Raw genomic sequence first — 23,054 nt, 5'->3', positions numbered from 1 at the left:
AAGGGATCGGGGCGGGGGTAGGAAGGGGCCGGGGGCGCTGGCTCTGCCCGGCCCGTCGGTGTCGGCGGCCCCGCGGGTGTCGGGACGCCGCGCACTGCGTGGGGAGGAGGGGAGGGGGAGCGGCGCCACCGAGCTCCCCCCGCCGCGGGCCCGGCCGGTGGGGCCGCTCCCTGCCCCGGCAGCGGTGTCGCCGAGCCCCGGAGACCTCCGCCGAGGGGACCGGCGTTACATGCGGGTACTTCTCTGCCTTGCAGGGGCGGCCGTCCGGCGGGAGGGAGCCCTGAGCCCAGCCCCCGGGCAGGGAAGGAGCGACCATGGACATCTCGCCGCTTCCCGGGGCGCCTGCTTTCCTTCGTCAGTAAGTAATTCCGCTCGGCAGCCTGCTGCTGGAAATAACTCTTTTTTAAAAAAGTTGTGTCGTTACCTTTAAAGTTTTTTTACCACGTGCTTGTTTTTGTGCGAGCTTAAAACAATGTCGTGTTTATTCACCTTTCCCTGCAGGGATCTGGGGCTTCTGCTGGTCCTGATGGAAGTCGTGCTGTCAGCCGTCAAAGTAGATGCTGTAAGTAAAATACCTTATGGCTTTTGCTGAGGAGAGAGGAGGAAAAAGCAGTTTCCTTGGTACCAGAAAATGAGGAACTGCGTTTTCCTTTGCCAGATGGCTTATCTATCATTCCATTAAAAGAAACAACCGACAAATCATCTCTGCAAGCCTTACAGATTACTCCCTTCAACAAAATGATGTTTAGCAGAGTGGCGTAAGGTTTCAGCGTCAGGTTGTTTGAAGTATCCCCCTGTTGCTTGTGCTGAGATTGGGTAATTTGTTAAAGCAATAGTAAAGCAAGCCCCAGAACGTCTTCATTTTAACAAGAAAAGCACCGAGACAGATGGGTGGGACAAAAAGGCAGTGCTATATATGCTGGAGAGTACTTTGGAGAAGTTAACCTGCGGACGGAGTATCTTCATTTAAGCACAGAATTCATCTGAGGACTGAGAGATTGAAGCTCTGACTTAACTTTACACATCAGAGGCATGTTTATACATAAATTGTTGTTGTTTAAACTTCATTGTTAAGTCCACAAATAAAAACTGGTAAGTTAGATGCGACTATCTGCTTGAGGTGCTGGTGAAAGCTGTTAAACTCTTGGGTCGTTGTCACAAGGATGTGGAAGAAGTGAGAGAACAATGTATATGGGAGCGCAACATTTGCCTGTGACAAAGCTCGGTGAATTTAATGGAAATATTTTTGTTAATGTGAGGAAACTTTGTATCAGGCCTGGGTACTGCAGGCTGAAAAATTGCTGAGGCTTGGCTTGTGCCTGGATTTGTGAGCCACCAAGTGTGGGTAAGGCTCTGTCTTCATGTGCAAGCGGGATCTTGATGACGTTTCCTCAAAAGCTATCCTACTTCTCCTTTAATCCTGCTGTCTGCAACTTTCACTCTGTTTTTTATGACTTTGCACATCCTTGTGGATGTCTGAGGCGGTTACATCTTTGTGGTGAGATGGCACAATATGTTAAGGAATGGGAGATACTAGGGCTTTTGCAGCAGGTGTTGTGATACGTGATAATTTTGCGCTCGAGCTGCAGTTGACAGGTAGAACTTGCTTGTTGGTCTCTCCATGGTTGGTCATGACTAAGTGAGAGGTGGCAGGCTGGGAGCCCACAGCCCCATGGGAAGGGACACAAGCGAAGACCTCGAGTGTCACGTGCTACTTCTCTTTGCCATGTTTTGGCAGAAACATCAGTCTGCTGAGTAGCACTAAAGGGATGATGCTATTACCACACGCTATTGAAACCAGAGCAGGCTGATGATAACGCAAGCGTTTCAGGCCCAGTAATGAAATCTATGGGATCAGTTGACATAAGGGGGCATTTGTGGCAGGACTCTTCTTTTTATGAAGTTGTGCTATAGCGTGCGTAGCGTGACACCTGAGCTTTAGCTGTAGCACGGGCTAATTCATTCTCCTTCGTGTTCTTGCTTGTAGACTGCAGGCTGTGGTGTTAATATAGTGGTTTACTGAAGGGGTGTTGGAGCTCCTTCCATTAGTGGATGCAGTATGGTCATGGCTGCTTGAATCTCCACATGCTGGTTTTCCCAGAGTATCTTGGAAGAATAAACTGGCCTCCTTGGAGGTCTAATTTCCCTGATTTAACAGTTCCTAAAGCGCTAGCTGTTTCCTACCTTAGTGAACGTCAATGAGGAAGTTTGGTCATGTTTCCGTGAAAAATTAGAGCTGCATTGCCACCAAAATATTTATCCCATTTTTCCACCCGTATGCCACTCCCTTCCCTTGGCCAGCACGGCTCTTTCTGTAGTCACATGGTGAACTGAATTGGAAAATTACTTGTTTAAACTAATCAGTCCCCCAAAAGAGAAGAGGGGCAAGAGCTAACTTTAGCCTGGATCAGATCACCACTGGTATTCATAGAAACTTGGGCTGGCACCGGACTGGGAGGAGGAGGAGGAGGCAGCTGGGGGTGGGAGGAAGGGTGGGCTCGCTCCTTGTGGTGACAGCTCTGGTGGAGTGTGTTGGCAAAGTGACAAAGTCAGCGCAGGTGGGAAGCAGCCGCACCTGAGTAATTGCAGGTGGGTTGCTGGCAGTCATGTTCTTAATATTGTAATCCTGTTTGTCCCATTGAATCTTCTGTTATTTGTTACACAGATTAATGTGATGATGTTACAAAGTGTTTTATTAGCTTGGGGTAAAAAAAAAAAAAAAAAAAAAAAAAAAAAAACCAACCCAGAAAAAGAACTGCTATGAATTATTAAAGTCTGTGGGACCAGATCTCAAAAGTCATGGTTCTGCCTGTAGTGAGACAAGCAGAGCTGCTGAGTTTGACAGCCATGTACATGTGAATGAGTTACAGCTGCTGGAGATAAGTGTTGTTGAATGAGTGAAATTGCACTTCGGAAGAAACTGAAATGAGATTAAGGGGAAAGCCAGGAAGGAGGGAGAGGGAAAGAGGGGAACTCGGAGCATTTGACTGGATGTGTTGCCTGGCAGGCTGCTGCTAGCTGTTAGGGAGACGGATGTTTCTCAGCTGAGAAAGAAATGAGAGGAAGAAAAGGGAGGATGTTTAGGATATCTGAAGACTGGGGAAGAAGACATGGTGTCTCTGGCAAGAAGAGAGGATGCCGATGGAAAGCTTGAAGAGAACTAAGGAAGAGGAGTCCCTGAATGGAAATACTAGGAGACAGCCAAATGGAGTGGATCAGGCCCCAGTTATCTTTAGCGCTCTTTGGCATACACTAGCTGGTGATGTTAAAGGCCTCAAATAACTTTGGAACTACTCTAAATTGTAGATTTAAGAATTCATGTGGCTTAAATAAAATTAAGTTGTATTAACTACCTAAAGTTTAGCCAAGTTTGCAGATTTCTTCTCTTTCTTTCTGCCCCTGAAAATATATTGCATCCAAAATATAATAATTGGTTTATTTCATTTTTCTTTTCAGAGACAATATATCTTCTACTAATGCTGATTTTTATTTTTTTTTAAATCTTTCCCAAAGCACCTTCTTCCTAAGTACTTTTGTAACTTTTTGATTACTTTATTGGTGCCCCCTTAGTATATTTTTTAAAGTGCCCCTAATTAAATTTACTTTTTTTTTTTTTCCAAGCTATATTCTGGTGGAAGCAATCCAATCTGGTGGAATCCCAGAAAAGAAGGGAATGACTGTCAAATAAAAGAAGGAAAACTGAGAGAGACTAAGTTAGAATAACATATGCAAAAATAACTACAACTGACAGGTCACAACTGTTAAAAGGAGAACATACATAGATGTCTGGAGAGATTTATATGGAAAGCAAATAGAGTCAGAGTAGTGCACATGATACAATTTTCTCGACTTCTGTTACATTGTAAAGGGATATATTAAGGGGAATGGCATCAAAGAGAGAAGGATCAATCCTTAAAAAGGGTGGATAAAGCCAGCAGTACTATGTACTTCATTCTAGTGACTTCATAGCAAAATTAGATTGCTGGCACAGGTGTCTAAGTTAATGTTGTAAGCTAAAATTTGTCAATCCTCTGTGACTGTCTTACAACCAGGTTTTCCCAGATGTGTCCTGTTTTATTCCATCCGGAAAATTTTGTCTGGTTGAAATGGGAGGACTTTTTACACAAACCCAGGATTTCCAGGCTGAAAGAAGCCAGGGTGGAGTAATCACTCAGCCCATCCTGCTGGGCATGTCCACTGTGAATGTATGCACCAGGGTCACACTGTGTGAAATGGAATAGCGCATGGGTGCTACCCAGGTGATCTAGGAACGAGTCATCAATAGCGATTTCTTCTGCCACATTACAAAGATGATCAGGGGAAGGGAGCGTCTCTCTTATGAGGAAGAGAGGCTGAGAGACCTGAGTCTGTTTCTGGAGAACAAAAGACTGGGAGGCAATCTCACCAATGCTTATTAATATCTAAAGAGCAAGCATCAAAAGGGTGGGTCAAGGCTCTTCTCAGTGGTGCACAGCAACGGGACAAGGGGGAACAGGCACAAGCTGGAACACAGGAGATTCCATCTCAACATGAGGAGAAACTTCTTTACTCTGAGGGTGCCAGAGCACTGGAACAGGTGGCCCAGAGAGATTGTGGAGTCTCCTTCTCTGTAGATATTAAAAACCCACCTGGATGCGTTCCTGTCCAACCTGCTCTAGGTGAACCTGCTTTGGCAGGAGGGCTGGACTAGGTGATCTCTGAAGGTCCCTTCCAACTGCTACAATTCTGTGATTCTGTGATTTATTAGTGCATGCAAAGTGCATCCATCTCTTCCTGGAAATACCAGGCTCCCTACCTGTGCACTGCTTCAGAAATGGCTCTGCCTAGGAGATCCCTGAAAAAGAAACATCACGATCCGATGTTAGAACAACTTCATTTGAGGCATTTCCACACTGGCAGGTGTGGCTTATTTATGTCTGTTTCAATAAGTGTACAGTTTGGCTCATCTTTGACTAAGAGTCGTGTTCTGTAAGAAAATCGGAATAACAATACGTTGCAACAAAAGTGTGTTTTGGGGAGCCTACCAGCATGTCTGACCACTTTATTCACAATTTCTTTGAACCCTGGGAGAATTATTGGGTAGTTCAGAGAGGACCCTTACTGTGTTCAGTCATGGAGCTGTGAAGAAGAGGCAGCTCTGTCAAAGAACTATGAGAAGTCCTGAGTGAAAGAGGTGGCATCCAGGCTGCTACATAAGGCAAAACCCCTTGCTTTCACCAACACCAACAGCCATGCCTTGGTCTGGAAGTGGTGTTTCCATGATGAGGGTCACAGTGTGCATCATGCTGTAGATGGGCAGCAGGACAGCTACCCAAATGAGATTTTTGTTTTTCCTTTTATCAGAGCCAGGGTTTCACCTGTCACCATTGTATGATGTCAGGCAGACTAACACACTCACCGCAAGCATTGTACATATGGGAATGCAGCCATGGTCCATAGCTTTAAATTCCTTATTTCTCGTCCTTTCTTTCTCGTATGCTATCTGCTCCACTCATCAGTAGGAGAGTTTTCTTACATGTCTCTTTCCCTTGTTATTCCTCAAATTCTTCCTTGAAATTCTTTTTTGCTGGCGTGCCTATGAAACTGACACTCATCCTAATTTCTCGTCAATCATTCACCCTATGAAGATTTCTTTAAGAGCCATTTCTGCTACATTTTTGTGGATTGAATTAGAGAAACTGTTCTTTCTATGCAGTTATATCCTAACACTGATTCAAGTTATTCATTCAAGGACTAAAGACAAGTTACACCAAAAGCAATGTATTGTGTCTCCCTGGAGTTAGCAATGAGGAGGGGGAGGAGGTTCTCACGTGTGTCCATATTCTTTAATCTCTCAGTGCAAATCTGCACATAGATTCTTTACTCACTTTTTCTTGTGAGTATGTCAGAAGCATGCTCAATGAATGTCTGCAATAATATATTTGGAGTAATTCTATTTTTTAGAGTTACTAAATGGCATATCATATAGTCATGCTGCATTTGGTAGGAAAAGAGACAGAGTTCTATCAGCTTCCTGTCTTTCTCAGAGGTTAAAATGTTGATAATAAGAGACAAGAACCCTGACAAGGTAAACGATCATGTAATGAAATGATCATGTTATTTTTGTCACTTTACTCTGAAAGTAGCTGAAACAGTTTCAAAAATTGAGCATTGCTTTTCCTTGAGCTTTTAAAGTAGCACATCTGGGTTTTATTGTGTAGTAATTGCACCACAGGAAGTCTTTATGCATTATGGTACTAAACCTACCATGTATTTTTTAAATTTTGTGCAACAAAATAATTTATAAGTCCAAACAGATTTGCCTTACCCAAGATGTGAAGGTGCATTGTGGCTTATTCAGTAATACTGTGAGCAAACACATGTGTTACAAATATTTTAATTCAGTAGTTCAGAGCACAGTTTGTATTAGTGGATCTTTTTTTCTTTTCGCAGTAATGGATTTCTTGTTTGAGACCAGACTATTTGTTAGTTCTTTGCTTTTGTTTTTCCAAGCCAAAAATTGGTCAAGGAGTGGAACATTCTTCGTATTGTGTTATACCGATCCAAGATTTTGGGAGAGTTCAAAGTAAATTTAGTAGCTTACAGTTATGACATCTTAGCGTGCCAAACAAGGCAGCTTATCTTCTCTAACCCCTTCTCCCTTAGGAAACTAATGCCTTGCGCTATTTGCAGTACCTTGTTTGCTCCTAAGGAGCAAAAAGCACAGTGACATTTGCAGTATTTCCTGATGTTTATCAAGTTATTCTCTTATAAATGGCAGGAGCTAGTTGACAGCAGCAGTTGACTCAGCTCGCAGTGAAAGTATGTGATTTTCATTATGCAAACATTTTTGAGCGACTAAGGACCGACACTGTTGATTTTCGTGTGCCCTTTTTTGTCCAGTTGGAAGCTGAAGGTCCTGGGGTGAATCATGACCATGCAAGGGGAGCTCCTTGTTTACAGACTGTAGAAACAATGGGTAGCAAGGGAAAAGCTCTCACGGAGAAGGGAATGAGCAAACTTGCATTTCCCTGAGTAATTGCACATGCTTCAGCTGAATCCTGGTTTTGCAGCAGTTTTCCCTCTTCAACAGTGAGCAGTGTTTCACAAGGCTACTGCGTTTTCTGACCGCACGTGTGGAACATGGTGGAAATGAGGGGAGATGCGGGCATGGCTTCCTAGGCGACCATGCAGCTTCCTCCTCTTCCTGGGAGACCGGAGATGGAAGCTGGATTGGGGAGGCAGGAAGGGCCCTCGCCCTCCTGGCACATCTCCACAGCATCCAGCACGTCCAGGGATGGTCACTGGTGTCAGACACAACCTTGGAGGGCTGGGCAGGGCTGTGGGGATGGTGACAGACCAAGGTCAGGCTGAGACATTGGCCCGCAGGTAGAGGTTGGGGGGGGAACCCGTAGCTGGGCACAGGCATGGCTGACCCCAAGTCCAGGGGGAAGCCCCACTTCTCACAGCCATTTTCCCACACAGCTTTTTTCATACCCCTCTGTAAGGAAGGGCTGTGCAGCTGCACCAGGAGCTGGCCCTGGGCCTGGGTGGCCAGCTGGTCCTGGGGCTCCCCTGGGGTGGGACCGGGGGAGCTGGGTCCGAGGCAGCCACCAGCAGCAGGTTCCAGTGCAGCCCAGCTGGGCTGGGAGGGGGGACAGGGGGGCAGGCAAGCTGTGTGCTGGAAAAGCAGACCTGCAAGTTTGAAATTGGCTGGAAATTTCAGGGAAATTAGGATGTTTTAGGAAGGCTGGGACAGAATTTCAAGGTGGACCATAGCCTGTGGGAAAGTGGAGAGGGGCTCTTTACCAGGGAGTGTAGTGACAGGACAAGGGGTAATGGTTTTAAACTGAAAGGGGGGAGATTTAGATTAGATATCAATAGAATACGAAAGGGAGTTCTGGTATCGCTTTGCTATCTGATCTGGTTGAGGCTACATGGCCTTCCCTTGGAGGATTCAGCAGAGCAAGGATGTGGACCTATTGGAACAGGTCCAGCGGAGAGCCACAAAGATCATCAGAGGGCTGGAACACCTCTCCTATGCAGACAAGCTGAGAGAGTTGGGCTTGTTCAGCCTGGAGAAGAGAAGGTTCCCAGGAGACCTTATAGTGGCCTTCCAGTACCTGAAGGCAGCCTACAGGAGAGATGGGGAGGGACTCTTTGTCAGGGAGTGTAGCGATAGGAAGAGGGATAATGGTTTTAAACTGAAAGAGGGGAAATCTAGACTAGGTCCCAGGAAGAAATTCTTTCCTGTGAGGGTGGTGAGACACTGGAACAGGTTGCCCAGATAAGTTGTGGATGCCCCATCCCTGGAAGTGTTCAAGGCCAGGCTGGATGGGGCTTTGAACAACCTGTTCTAGTGGGAGGTGTCCCTGCCCGTGGCAGGAGGGTTGGAACTTGATGATCTTTAAGGTCCCTTCCAACCCAAACCATTCCATGAATGTGAATTGAAAGGGTGGTGTTATTTGGCTTTTCTTCTCCTGACAGAGTTCCTCCAAAAGGGACTTTTTGTCAAGAAAATTTTCAGCATAAGTTTACCAATAGGTTCTATTTTTATTTTAGACATGCGAGATCAGAAGAACATTTAGATCATCATATTGGTTACCAAGGATGTACACTTACTGGGATATTTCAGGCATCCTATTCGTTCATAAATCACCCCAACCTTTATTTTGAAGTAGCTTTCTGAAGTCAGCAAGTAAAGATCATTCAGATAAATAGGGCTTGGCTTATTTTTGGCAGGTCCTAGCTGCAGATCATGCCCACACCTCCTCTCACCATTGGTTGATGAAGCCAAGTAATAAATTCTTTATTCCAACTATGCTTTTCCTTTATGTTTCACCAGGGTTTTAAGGGTTCTTTGCTGGTCAAAATTACCTTCTGACTACATAATCAGGCTGTATACAAAAAAGGGATGTCAGGCAACATGAAATATTTTGGATACAGCACAAGCACTTCCATTTGGCCTGTTCTGCAAATGGAGTTTTTGGTGTTTTTTTCCATCTTTGTGACATTAGAAAACAGCTAACTGCCTCAGGTTTAAGCCTTGTCCCAGTGTTCTGAGCCTGTGAGCGTTGATGTTCAATGTGGCTCCTGGAGCTCCTGCCCGTCCTCATCCTTGGGAGGCCACAGCTCTAGGGCTGGGCAGCAATCTGCCCCCTTTGCTGCACGCCCCACAGAAACACAGGCTTGGAAACAAACCTGCTCTTCATCGGGGATTAAAAAAAAAAAAAGGAAAAGAGAAGGAAAAAAAAACCAAACCCATCTGTACAGCTCATCGGTTCGCTGCCTGTACCGCAGGAGTCTCCGTTGTCAGGTCCTGCCCACGCTTGCTGCGCCTTGCAGCCATGGGGAGCAGCGTCGTTCCTTGGGGCAGGGATGAGAAGCTGAGAAAGCTCCGCAGGCTTCCCCTGTCGCGCTCCTGTTCGCCTCCCTCTCAGCGCCGTGGTGTTGGCTCCCGCTCCTCTGCCTATTCCATCCCCGGGGCAGGCTGCAAACAGATGAGGAAAGGCATTTTTACACTGGGGCTGCCGCCTCGCTGACCTCGCCTAATTGACGTTCAGCCACCCGGCCCGAGTCTCACGGGCCCGAGTCTCATGGCACCCCCAAACACATGTGCGGGGGACCCCGGGGGGAGTGACTCCCCCGAGGAGAGCTGGAGCTCCTCGTCGGGGCTGCCGGCGTGTCCCAGGCTGAGCTCGCAGCAAAGGGAGTGGGCAGAAAGGAATGCCGCTCCCGCGCAGGGCTGGGAATAGCCGCTGGGGCCTGGGAGCATGGGAAGGCTGCATATCTCCCCGAGCCGGCAGCCAGAGAAACAGTCTGCTGGAAACAGCCCAAACATCCCTGCGTGACACTTGGAAAATCTCAAGTGACGCTGGCTGGAAGAAGGAAGCGAACAGGGAAGTGTAAGCCTTTCCCTTGCCGTGTGGGGCTGAAGCTGGGTTTTTTTTCCCCGTGTGCTCTGCAGGTGTGTGGGAAGAGGAGGTAGAAAGTTGCCCCCATCTTCTGTCCCCCTCTGTGTGCCCACGAGGTGGCCAGCACATCTGTTCTCTCTCAACTCACTAAAGCCCTCTGGCTGCTTCCTCTCTGGCCGCGTTCCTTACAGTAAACCGTAGAGCCCCAGGTGAATTCTCTGCCCTTGTGGTCAGTTGGCACGGTCTGTGCGTGTCTATAACAGTAATTGGCTTTGGTAATTAGCCTCCTTAGTTTCCAAAACAGGGTGGCCCCTTAGAGACAGCCTGTGGTCCTTACATTATGCTGACTCCTGCACCATGCCCAAAAATGTCTTTGCTGAAGCAAAGCAAGCGAAAGCTCCCTTGCCCAAGGAACAGGCACGCACGGGACCTTTCTGACAGTGAAACAGTACAGATCGTCAGGCTGCAGGGCACAGGGCTGCTTAATTCGTTAATATGGGCATGGAGCATGTGTGCCTCAGACTGTGACATTAACTGTCTGGAAACCAGAGCCCGCTCTCATTGCTCACGTACATCAGTGTGTTGAGTGGTTCTACAGAAGCAGGGTTTAAACAGAAGAACTGGGCTGTTTTACGGTGAGGTGCAGAAAATGTCAGTCAGCATTCCGAATACTCGTGGCTTGCTTTGCAACGGCATTGCCATGTCACCCGCTCAAATAGGAAATCTTTGCCAAGGAAAACCGAAACCCTTCCTGATAATTTTGTTTTAGGCTTTATGTGATGTTTCATGGCATTATCGTGCCTTAGTTGTTGATATCTGCATCATCTAAGTAAAACAAAGGACAAAAATAAGCATCTAAATAGATGGAAATGGCAACAGGTCACAAACAAAATTGCAGAAGCAGAGGCATCAAAAAAACATTTGCTAGTCCTCTTTGTCATGCCTAAGTGTTAGGAAAAAGAGTCCTTCCCAAGGAAAGGACAGTGACTAGAGTATGTATCGCTTGGCTACATGCTCATTTTCTGGTGGCTTACGCTCCACTCCCCAACTGCACTTTGATCTGTTCTTGGAGAGTATGAACTCTGCAGTGCCTCTCCTCAACTGCCTCCATCTCCCAAGGGATATTCCATCTACATGGAGTGGTCAGATGAGGGGAATTGGAAAAATGTGCTCTTTTACCTTCTGGTTTTAGAATAAAGTCAAGGACGGGTGAGTAGCAGAAGGCAGGGGGTTTAATTTTCCTCATTTGATGTGAACTGGGGTTTATCAGTTGTCAGTGTCTTCCAGTCTTCCACCACCAAGACATGGTGTCTTCCCGTCTAGATTTCTTTCTTACTTTTCTACTCCAAATGTTGCCTATGGCAATAGTGCTAATTTGTATGGTGATCACAGCCTTGCTACCTTATCTATGAAGCTATTAATACTGCCTTAAAAAAAAAAAAAGTAATCTTCTATAAGATAGTCTGTTTAGTTTTTGCCTCAGTCTTAGAGAATAAGGAGAGGACTTTTTGGGACTCCATCCTTCCAGTGACCCAGGGACTAAAAGGATCGGTATCCTTTTCCTCTGAGTAAATAGACTTAATTAGACTGAAAGAGAGTGGAATATGGTACTGTTTTCACACATCAAACTGTCTATACCTGAATCCCTGCCAAGGAATGATTATTTCAGTAAATTTATATGGCTAATAGACTGAGGAACAATCTGGAAAAAATACATTTCTCTTTAACGTTGATTTCCTTTTATGAATTTGTGCCATCAAATTGAGATCCAAACATCTTATGCCATCTGTCCAACGCATGCACTGAGCAATACTGATCTGATTATTTTTTGATGTGAGATGGGAAACTTTAAACTCTTTGTTGTTACTTGTTCATAATCATCCTGTTTGTGCCTTCAAGGGGATAAGATAGTAGCTGTTCTTGACAAAGTATGTTCTACAGTCTAAGATGTTAGAGAACTTCAAGAAAATGTTACCTCTGCTTTCACAACTCTAATCTCTTGCTTGAGGTTTGTATCGTCCCTTAGGGACACAGAACTACATAGGGTCACCATTGATTAGACGGATGATTAGTAAGGTAGCTTGAGGCTGGATCATAAATCACTTTGAAGATCAGGACTGTAGTCTTGAATTTGTCTGAGTAAGGAATCCCTATGAGCCCTACAGCAACACGCTTGCATGATCCTGCGCTGCTTAATAGGTATGCAGGGCTTCATGCTTTGAGCCAACTGGTCTATTCTTTTCTTTCTTTTTTTTTTCCCAAGGAAAAACATACACCAGATACTATGACCAAATCACAGGCAGTCAGAAATGTCGTACTGGCATGTTGGGAGCTCTTTGTGTATAGAATCCAATTTCCATGAGGTGGACTCCAAGCTTGTCAGCTGCTTCATTGGAAGTATACCATCTCAAATTAGGGATGATGTAATTTTTGCAACCTCTTCAAGTTATTTCATTTTCATTTAATGTGATTTCCACATTAGTCATTTATCATTCTCTGTGTTCCATAAAGCCAGTAACATGTGTAAACAAGGAGAGAGGAACTGAAGTACAGCCATCATTTGTTATGAATAAGAGGTAGACTGAGATCCGCCCTAGCCATGTTCTCATAGCCTGGAGGCTACCAGTCTTTCATTAGGCTTTGAAAAAAAAAATGTTCCATTGAGACAAGGACACATAACTTCATAGAATAGCATAATTAATTTGGGGAGATTAAAGCTCATCCGTCTCAGAAGATAAAGGGATATGAAAATGCACACGCCAAGTAGTTTCACCACTTACCCTGCAGAGATAGTCTGCGGAGAGATTACAGTGCTGCGTGCAGATAATGGGCAACCCCATGGTAATCCACTCATCTATGCAGAAATGTCAACTTCCCAAACCCGTTTATGTACATACAGAAGAAACAGGATTTTTTTTTTTTATTTAAAGAAGGACAGGGACCCTGCTAAGACTATTCAACTCTCAAGATTCCCCGCTGTTTGCAGCTTTTCTGTAAACATAAACTTACTCTTTTCTTTGAGGAAAGTCCTTTCCCTCAGTAACAGAGAAGCCAGGCCTGGGATTGTTCTGTTGTCTTTTTGTGGTCTGATTGCCCTGAAGTTGTTTCAGCTGCAGAAATCTTGCTGTTCAATCTCAGGATTTCTACTGCATCTTCCTACTTCCAAGTTTTCCTACTGTCAAAGGGGAGTACTGTTTCCCTGCAAAAGGAACAGGAAAGTGGTGAATTAAAATAGATGTGCAAGGTTATTGCTTGGGTTTTTTCTTTCTTTTTTTTGCATGAAAGACCAACTCAGTTTTGCCATGGCGTGAAGAAATTTCGGGTTTTTTTCTGGCACTTCAGAACCAAAGGTAACTTTAAATAGTCTGGTGAGCCTTTGCAGAGGGTCTGGTTAGTAACGTCAGCTGTCCCTTGCGCCTTTCAAATGAGCAATGTACACAAAGAGACTGCTCCGGAGCACAAGCAGGAAAGGCTTCTGACCTTTTGATCTGGTGATCTGTTCCCAAAAATCTCCGCATGTCCACAAGCAGCAAGACAAATACCAGAAAACTTGGAGACCCGAGGAAAGGGGAAGCTTCAGCATTTCACAAGCGGAAGCGGAGAGCAGCTCCCCAAGGGGTCCAGCTGCAGGACAGAGCTCTCCACTGAGCCTGTGGGAGACCTGGGAATGCTGGCCGCTGGAGACCCATGCAGCTCTTCTCCTCCAAGCACGAGCATCAAACTGCGCATCAGCCTCCTCAACAGCAGAGCCACACAGACTGTCTTAAAATATAACCCCAATTTGAGAGCCATATTGACTAACTAGGGAGTGTGAGCAAGTCAGGACTGGCTGGTTGTCCATCCCCGTGGTGTTGGTCTTCCAGCAGCCACGGTGCAGGAGAGCCGTGCCCCAAAGTACATGACGCAGAAGGTGCATATTGCCTGGCTAAGCGTTATGGGGGAGAAGGAGCTCATTCTCCCTGTTAGCGTATGAGCAAGGCCGTTAGCCATTTTCTCCTCCTTAGCATTCAGTACACACCTCCGTGCCGCAGTGGCATCACGTTCTCTGTAACACCTCTCAACTTGGAAAATAACAGGGAAAGAAATGTTACATCCTTCCACGCTCGCGGTAGCATTCTATTGCCTGCTGATTTCCATCTCTGCAGGTTACTGAGCCGGCTGCCTTGCCAAGATAAAAGTTACTTTCAGTAAGCCCTGTGTTTCTGCAGCTATAACTTTGCTGATGAATTCCTCTAGCAGGTTTCACAAATGCACTGCAACCCACGCTATTCAGGCCAAATACAGCACCCAAGGTGGGTCATTCGAAGCTGGCTTTTTGAATCTCCATGCTGTACGGCTACGTGCTGCAGTAGACATGTCCCAAAAGGTCACAGGTTTCCAAAGAGTATATTCAGCATGCTTTGTAAAGACTTAGCGGTGTGAGATCTTGCTATATTATCGCATGGGTTCTGTCTAATTATTAAAGGCATGTGACCAGTTGCTGAAGAACACAATACTTTCCTGGCTTAACTGGTTTGTAATGATTAACTGCAGTGTTATGAGAGCCATTTTGTGTCACTAGGTTTTAAGTGGAACAGCATGTTGTCTTCAACAGAAAATTCTAATTTAAGTTGGTTCTATCAGATGGTCTAATGTTTTCAGTCAGCTTTTAAAGTGAGATTGCAGCGTATTTGTAGAAACCTCCTTTAAATCAATGGATTTGAGCACACTTTGGAACAGGCCATAAGCATTCGACCTTTTCTGTTGGTTGCTGGGAGATGCAACAGAACACAATAGAATTGACTGAATTTAATGTTCAGGGTAACAATTAATAGAAGTGCTGCCTGGGTGTGCTGACAGTGGGGTTTTGTGTTAATCGTTACTGAAGTTCTGCTTCCCAAGCCTCCCTCGGGTAATAATGAGTGACTTAATGTTACATACATCTTTCGGCCTTCCTGGTTTTGTACTTTTATGTCATATCTCTCTGTCTGAGCTAAGAAATGTTTTACTATAAGCAGGTTCAATTTTTAATTTCTAGAAACCAGATGTTCAGAATAGGATCCTAGAAGAGTGAGTCAGAATATGTCCCCAGACTGATCACCTACATTTGTTTTCAGCCAGTGAAGTTATGTCTGGGGTTTGACTTAAATAATGATCATGCAAGTGGCCAGCCGGGAATTTTATTCATTTCAGTCCCATGACACTCCACCACATTACACTTTCTTATGTAAGACTTGCAGCACTAAACTGTTAGGTCTTTTGTCTTTCATTCGCAGTCCTTGCTTATCGTCAGTTGAAAGTACGGACTCAGTTTGATAGAATACACTTGATTCATGTGGCATATTGGTGTAAAGAAAAACATAGAATGTATAAAACTAGGCTAATATTTATGATGTAGGCTGTGAGAATTTCCTGAATGTAATTTGTGTTTGAATTACAGTGCTGATTGTAGAGAAACGTCCTATCTGTATTTTTAGTTTTTCTGATGTCTGAGATTCTATCACAGCCCTCGCTAAGTTGTTCCAGTAGTTAATTGTTCTTACGATAAGCAAACACAGATGTTAGACCACATTGATGTAGCTTTAAAATCTGTCTCTGAGCTTTTGTTTTACCTTTGCAAGGTAGATGATAGAGCTCAGCATTACTAGTTTCATAATGTAGATACTTGAATGTGTGGCTTGGAGCATTTAACCCATTTTGGAGCATTACAAGGCTGAACATAGAGCTGGGAGAATGGCATGTCCATGACATCTGCCACCATTGCTGATGGCAGTGGCATCTAGTGAAGCAATTGGTTTAAATCCTTTTTCTCACTTTCTTCTTAGGCAGCTATGTAGATTATCCTCCTGCGATTTGTCCCTGAAGAAGACTTTTTTGCAAGTCTTTGGCCATTCCTTATGGCTTTTCTCTAAGTCCTCTTCCATTCGTAATTGAAATTGTCAGTCACAACTGTACGAAGCATTTAATTAGTCTTAATTAAGAAAACTGCATAACCTCCTTATTTCTGTTCAGTACCACTCAGTTTATATGGCCAAGTATTGTATTATCTCTTTCCACTGAAGTGTGGTACTGGGATTTCACGTTGAACTGATGAGTTATCAAGACCCCGTTATGCCTCTAGTCAGAGAAACAGATACCCCAAAAAGAGACCCTCTTGCTTTGTATGTCCCAAGTTTCTTTGTTTATGAATAAGAATGTACAATGGGCAGTGCCAAAATGTATTTTTGTTGCTCCCATTCTAGCATTTAATCTAGATTCTACTTTATTTTATCATTCCCCATCTTCATGACATCAGTTAACTTTGTCAGTGAAAATGTTTCACTTTCTTCTGTATAACTTACACAACTGCTAAATAGCACTGGCTCAAGAATTGATCATTATGGGATATCACCAAAACCCCACATCTCTTTAACTGAAATGTCATCTGACACTTAGCAAAATATCTCTTTTAAACCCATTTAAGATAAATTGTGTTGATTTTGTTGGATGGTAGTTTCTTACCTGATTCATAATCAGAATGTCATGCAGCATCAAGTGAGAGTGATGCAGTGAAATTTGTATATTACAGCAAATCAGAAAAATGAACCTAGTTCTTAAATCACAGCCAATCAAGGAAAAATAGCCCTTCCTTTCTCGTTTCTTACATACCTTCCTTGAAGCCCAGGGACCAGGTTATCCTGTCACTGATGCTGGGTAATTTCCGTTGGGATGGTTATTGGATTTTGCAGATGTAACTGAAAGGTAAATGTGGTGCTCTACATATGTTGGTATGCAAAGAGCAGCAGAAGCATTCTTGCCTTCAGGATAATTGCGGAATTGCTTCCTTTTTTGTCATCCACCCATGGTGCCATCCAATTTTATGTTCCTTGGCTGCTAGCTGTTAGCCTCATTAACCTTACTTGATAGAGCGTTCCAACATTTATGATTCTCATGTGAAAAATGCTTCCTGACGGATGGAATTTGTTTTTCTTTAATTTCTACCTTTGCCCTCTTGTCCTATTATGTGTACTAGTCTGAAAATAGTAACTTGAGATTGGTGTGCCTACTCCTTACAGTATAATGAATTCCAGTTAATTCTCTTGCCTTTTCTTTCTCTTAAGATAGTCATGGTGACTTAAAATGATTTAGCCAACAATCCTACTTATTTTTACTTAGGTCCCTTGTGTTTTTACATTTAATAAAAAATTATTCTGTGGAAGGAAATGAGGAAATTCAGATGTGTATCATTCATCAGTTGGACTATTTCCACGAATGAAACGTTACCCTGATGTTGATAACTTCATTGTCTTATTTGGCATGCGGAGCAGGGCCAAGATGCTCTTACTGTGGGCAATATAACTTGACATTTGTAAGGTTAAAATTTCATCAATCACTGCAATTTTATTCTACGCAGTGGCAAAACCCTAAATCTAAATCCAGTTCAGGTAGCTGTGGTGGTCATTGTCAGATTTGGACTGGTAGGAGGTATGAATTTAGTCTCTGTTCACAAATCAAAGGGTTTTTTCCCATTTTTGGGGTCATATAGAGACACTTTCTGCACCAGTAGTAGATCTTTCCATCCAGTACTGGGCAACACTAGAAGTACTGCCACAAAGGTAGGTGGCAGCTCCACAGAAACAGAGGCCATTCCTCTTTTTATTTCTGTTACATTTTCTTTTATTAAAAGGTTGTATATCGGCCTATTAAAAGCTACCGGTACAAATTACAGATTGGTCTGTAATGCAGCATCTTTTCTTTATATGGATGGGGATCCATTTACAATTCTTATGTGCTTTTGGGATGAAGTCCCAAAAGCATTGTCATCTAGGAAGCCTGCAATTTTTTTCTTAAGACTAATTGGCAAAGCTGGCACACTATTTCAATTAACTTATTTAAGTTTGTGTTACGTTCTTTAAGTTAAGCTCGTCCAGAACTTGGTGTGGTTTTCTCTTTTCTTTCTATTGTTTACTTTGTTGTTTCCTAATACGGGCTTCACAGGGTGAAGAGAGAAACTCAAACGGTGACACTTGATACCTAGGAAAAGAGGTCATCCCATTGAAGAAGAGAATTGTTTACAATTGTTTACAAACAATTCTCTTCAGTTAGACTTTTTAATTAAGTTTATAAAGGATGACAATGGGAATAGGAAGAGGAGATTGTATGTTACCTAACTGGGATGTTTGTGATAAAGTGATGTAAAGAAACAAGCACAGCGCACTTAGAAAGCACAGCCGTTCTTGGTACTGAAGGGATGAAATTACTGTTACCATGCGTTGGAAAGTATTATGTTGTAAAGTTAGTCTTTCTGGATACAATTGGCTTAGGGGCTGCTTCCTCTTTTGAGTTTACAGTTTTCAAAATCAAGAGTTTGTTTGATGACCTCCGCTTCAAAAGACTATTGTGAAACCAAGTGCTTGGAAATGGTTATTTCAGCAAATCTCGAAACATCCACACTTTTATCTGAACTCATGAGGAAGCACACAGTAGAAGCAGGTTTGGCCTTAATATTTAAAACCTATTTGTAAGGGTCCACCTTTTGTCTAGGTCCTACCTTCTCTATAGAGAAGTTATTTTCTGAAAGGTAGTCTTGCTTGGGACAAAGTTAGTGGATCAATCAAACTGTAAGTTCTCCCTATCTGTACACGTTTGTCTAGTATATGTCATTCATGCTGCACAGAAAATGATCCATTCTGTGAATTTCTTTAATTATACTCTAATAATTCACAACATTTTGTATCTTTCAAAGTTTCCTTTTAGGGAGAGTAATTTTTTTTCAGCCTATTAAAGAATATTATGCAGACAGATAATTACAAATTTCTTCTTTTGCAAAAATAACCATAGGTCACACATTTGCTGGAAAGAAGGTTATGCTACCAAAAATAAGTATTTACTGAGTCGAGCATTCCAGTGCCAGGTTCTCCTGGGAGGTAGCCCAAGAAACAGAAGGAAGCCTTCAAGTACTGTAAATTTAATGGTTATGATATAATAATAGGATCTCCTGGAAACGCCGTTGTAGAAATTAATTCCACACTTACAACAGTAAAATGAAGCTTCTCAAATAAATTGAAACATTATCAGGCATACTTTTCTGATCCCTGCATTTCTTTTCATACTTCTGAATGTATGCCCCAGACATCCATCACTCCTTTTGTTTGCTGCTAATCCAAGATCTTCTCCATATGGCCAGGAGATGTCAACAGCTGAAAACCTTGTTGCCTCCTTGTTTGATGTAAATTGTCAACCTGATAAACTCATTAAGGTTTTCCCCTTCATAACGGTAAAAGTACTGCCAAGAGTAAATGGTTGACGTGAGGTGCTTCAGAGAAGTCAGGTTTCCAGAAGGCTTGGCTTCCCCTCGCCCAGTGTTAGCCATGGAAAAGCTCTGCAGCAGGTCCAGGCTGACGGCTGGGGAGGAGGTACCTGCCGGGCACAGCTGAGCCTGCTGCGTGGTGGGTGTCTAAAGAGGCACAACAGCTGGACCTGGTTGTCCACTGGAGATGTCCATGTCTCTTCCCTGGTTGCACAGGCAGCAGTGAGTGTCAAACAGGCTCTTCTGAGGTGTGTCAGCAGTGCACCTGATCTTCCAGGTATCCATAGCTGCTTGTCGTTTAGAAAACACTGCTGGCTTGAGCATGTCAACAGGGACTCAAGCCCTTGTTTCCAAGCACGTTAAACCCCCGGGCACTTCCATTTATCTCTGTGAGGCTTTGTAATGAACCTGCATAGCACAGCTTAGCTGTGTTTGGTTGCAACCACATGCCTGTAAGGAGAAACATCCTCCGCCTTCTCAAATGCATCTCTGGGGTGAGCTGCCCCTGAGGGGAAGCTGCTGCCGGCTGCCAGCAGCTATCGGCGTCTGCCAGGGCCTCTCCTCAGGTGGCTTTGGCTGGGCTCTCGCCCGCTGCCAAGGGATGGGGAGCTGGGGGTTCCCCGAAGGACGTGTGGCCACCCTGCTCCACGCTCCGCGGTGATCCGAGGTCAAGTGGAGGAGGGAGCGTGCCTGCTGAAGTGGAGTGCTCCGTGCCACGTGTTTGCTACCTGGCTCAACAGCCCAGCCCGCGGTCAGCAGGGAAGTGCCTCTTCACAAAGCCATGCTTGGGATGATAAGTAGAGTGTGGTTCTTTTCATTATTTTTAAGCCCGAGTGCACCTCAACATGTTTGTTTTGGGTTTTTTTTGGTGGTTTTTTTTTTTTTTTGTTAAAGAAAGACCAGGAGACAGGAAGATGAAAGAAATCTAGTGAAAAGGAAAAAAAAAAAACAGAGAAAACTAATTGCAAAAAAAAAAAAAAAAGCAGCAACAGAAGGAATAATAGTGCTTTGTTTATTCTTTCCCTTTGAGCTTTGTGGACATATAATAGATTTCCACTTCTTGGTCCTACTTTCTTTTTCCTCCTCCCCTGCCCTCTGTCCTGCTTCCTTTTTTTTCTGGGACCATTAGCACTGTGGGAACCTACCACCCACAGTGTCCATTCATTGCCTCTCCAAAGAGGCCCGAGAGAGCAGCCAGCCCGCACAGGCTAACCTGGACTCAAAGGGCAGCACCATGTTGTAGCCTGAAGCCAGTTAGTATTTGTATAGCAACATGACATTGCAGGAAAAGAGTTCAGTCATGCTCAATTTTGCTTCTGGTATTGCGAAAGCAGCACATCAGTGGTGGACTTGTGCAGATTGGATGGAACTAATTATATTAAATTGTTCCATAGGAACTTTTTTTTAAGAGTGTTGCATGTGGAAGAACAGGCTTTTTTGACAAGAAGTTGATTCATATGAGGTTTCATGGAGCATTTGTTTTATCTTTAAGAGTTCAGGTCACCTTCCGTGAGAAAACTGAGAGAAGGAAATCTTTACAACATTCCCTGTAGAATTTCCTCTGCATTTCTTCCTCCGGGCATTTTCCTTCCTCAGGCTGGAAAAAACAATTTGCACGGGTAGCATGAAATGTGCAGAAAGACCAATTCCTTCTCCCTGCCTGCCCCTTGGTGTCCCCTGCGTCTATCTTCAGTAGTTTAATTAAGAAGAACTCCTTTGTAGGATAAATACTTTCCATCTTAAAGATCTGAGGATCTCAGCCTTTCATTCTTAGTTTCCAGTTGGATGAGAGGCAATTTCTTTTTCCAGATAGTTTATTTTCCAGGTACATAGCAAGCGCTCCTAAAATCTGATACTGAAGACTGGTGAATAACTGATGAAGGCTTGTTATAATGCGAAGGTATATGAGGCAATATTCATGCTTCCCTGCACTCAGTCCGACTTTTCTTCCTCTGTCTTAGATTTTACTGAGACCACCAGAACACTCAACACTCCTGCTCAGGGCAGTCAGTTATCTTTCTTCATCACTAACGACGACAACTGGGTTCCTAGTGTCACAACACTGTTATTTATTTTCCCTGCTGGGGCTTCATCATGCTCTTAACCAAGTGTAGTTAGAAACATCTGCTAGACAAATTCCTCTGGAAAATTCCATATACAGCAAGCACAGAGATAAGAGATAAGTTTAAAGCTACTTTGCATACTTCTGCTTAAGAAAAAGCAGCAGAACAGAAGTTAGTTTATGTGACTTTTTTTAGTCCAGTCAGAAGATTCAGAGTAGCAGTCAAATGACATTTCTTTACTTTTTTTTAGTCTGTTCCTTGAAATTTTAGGGTTTCTAATTCTGCTTTCTGCAAGTCATCACATTTTTCTCTCCAACCTGGTCTTGCTTGTTCCAACCTCCTCATCTTTATGGCAGTTGTATAGCATGAATATTCTGTATTTTCTGCTTTATTGTTGTGGTCTTGCCACACACACCGATGAACGTTTTCCCTTCATGGACCAATACAAGTGGCAGGACTCCAGATCTCTAATACCAACGCTCAATCTGCAGACAGGCTGGTTTGACCTCTGCTTCATGACTTGGGCTGTATTAATCATAGAATCATAGAATGGTTTGGGTTGGAAGGGACCTCAAAGATCATCGAGTTCCAGCCCCCCTGCCCTGGGCAGGGACACCTCCCACTAGAGCAGGTTGCTCAAGGCCACTTCCAGCCTGGCCTTGAACACTTCCAGGTGTCAAATATTTGTGCCAAATATTTGTGACTGTTGTTTTTTAGTACAAATGGACATAACTTCCATTTTCTTTCTACTCCTGTGCAATTCCCAGAGCATTTATTTTATGAAGTACCCATGTAGGCACACTGCCTGAAAGTGCTACTTATGTGCAGGCCAGAGAAGGTGGCTTCCAGCTCCACTCACTTGAGTCACCATCCGCATGTAGGCAAAATCAGAAGTACCCATTTCTACCGCTGCCCCCTAGCACAGACATTCTGCAAAGAAGCCCATAGGGTAATGGCTGAGGATGCTGGAGGTAGGGCGTTGTGGGAGCACGTGTCTATAATAGAAGGATGAAAGAAGTGATTGCACAGGTTTGAATCTGCGCATTCAAATTCATTTGTGGATTTGAAGGATGAATACACCCACTTGCAAAGGCAAGAGTTGCCATCATTCAGGCAAGTCTGGGAACCACTGTATGTAATATTACTTTAACACTTAATTTAATGTTCAATTTCTGTCAGTTCAGTAGCTTCTTTTTTTACTTGGAATTAACTCGGCTCCCTGTTTTTTAACCACAACTCTCTTTCCGTTTACCTGCTGACAGTTAGACATGCAGGAGAACAGGAAGGAGGAGGGAACCATTCTTCCCATTATTTAATTAGAAAACTAAGTCCAATAAACCTTTCTGCAGTCTCTGTTTTTCTAACTTTAGAATATGCTGCACTTAGAGAGAAGATATTTAGCTTTGCTACTTTTGAGAAATGATGAGAAGAAAATGATGTTATGTCCCTACATACCCCTGGTGTCTGCTTACATTTATCAAGCAAAGAATGATGAATATGCTAACTTGTTTTGTCATAACAAGATAAGTGGTAATGGTGCTGTTCTCTAGTTCAGGCAACCCACATTTATTTGCTGTTCAGGCACCCTGGAAAGTTCATTTTGCTGCCGGCTGTTCACCAAAGATCCATCACAGAGATAACGGAGGCTTGGGAGCTCTCAGCAGCATTTGTTCTTTTGCAAATGAGCAAGCAAGTGAAGAATGTTCTTGTTTTCTGCATTGTTAGCCAGGAACCTGCTCCACACGCTGCTTGTGGTACCTCTTGTTCTCCTCACTCGGTAGGTGTTGCCGGGTCCGAAAGAAAGGGAGCGATTGAATGCCAGGGTTAAAA

The 23,054-nt window shown here is 43.8% G+C and overlaps 1 protein-coding gene across 1 annotated transcript in view; it reads left to right on the top strand.

Moving 5' to 3' along the window:
- The first annotated feature begins 133 nt into the window (after window positions 1-133).
- COL4A2 (collagen, type IV, alpha 2) overlaps window positions 134-23,054 on the top strand; it is a 153,936-nt gene continuing 131,015 nt past the window's right edge. Inside the window, exons 1-2 of the mRNA XM_014944116.1 lie at window positions 134-358; window positions 502-562. Of these exons, the coding sequence (XP_014799602.1) occupies window positions 315-358; window positions 502-562 (105 nt within the window). The 5' untranslated portion in view covers window positions 134-314. The remainder of the gene's footprint in view (window positions 359-501; window positions 563-23,054) is intronic.

The sequence above is a fragment of the Calidris pugnax genome, unplaced genomic scaffold (assembly GCF_001431845.1).
Source record: "Calidris pugnax isolate Ruff unplaced genomic scaffold, ASM143184v1 scaffold69, whole genome shotgun sequence".
Lineage (NCBI taxonomy): Eukaryota > Metazoa > Chordata > Aves > Charadriiformes > Scolopacidae > Calidris > Calidris pugnax.
This window is presented reverse-complemented; position numbering and strand designations above follow the sequence as displayed.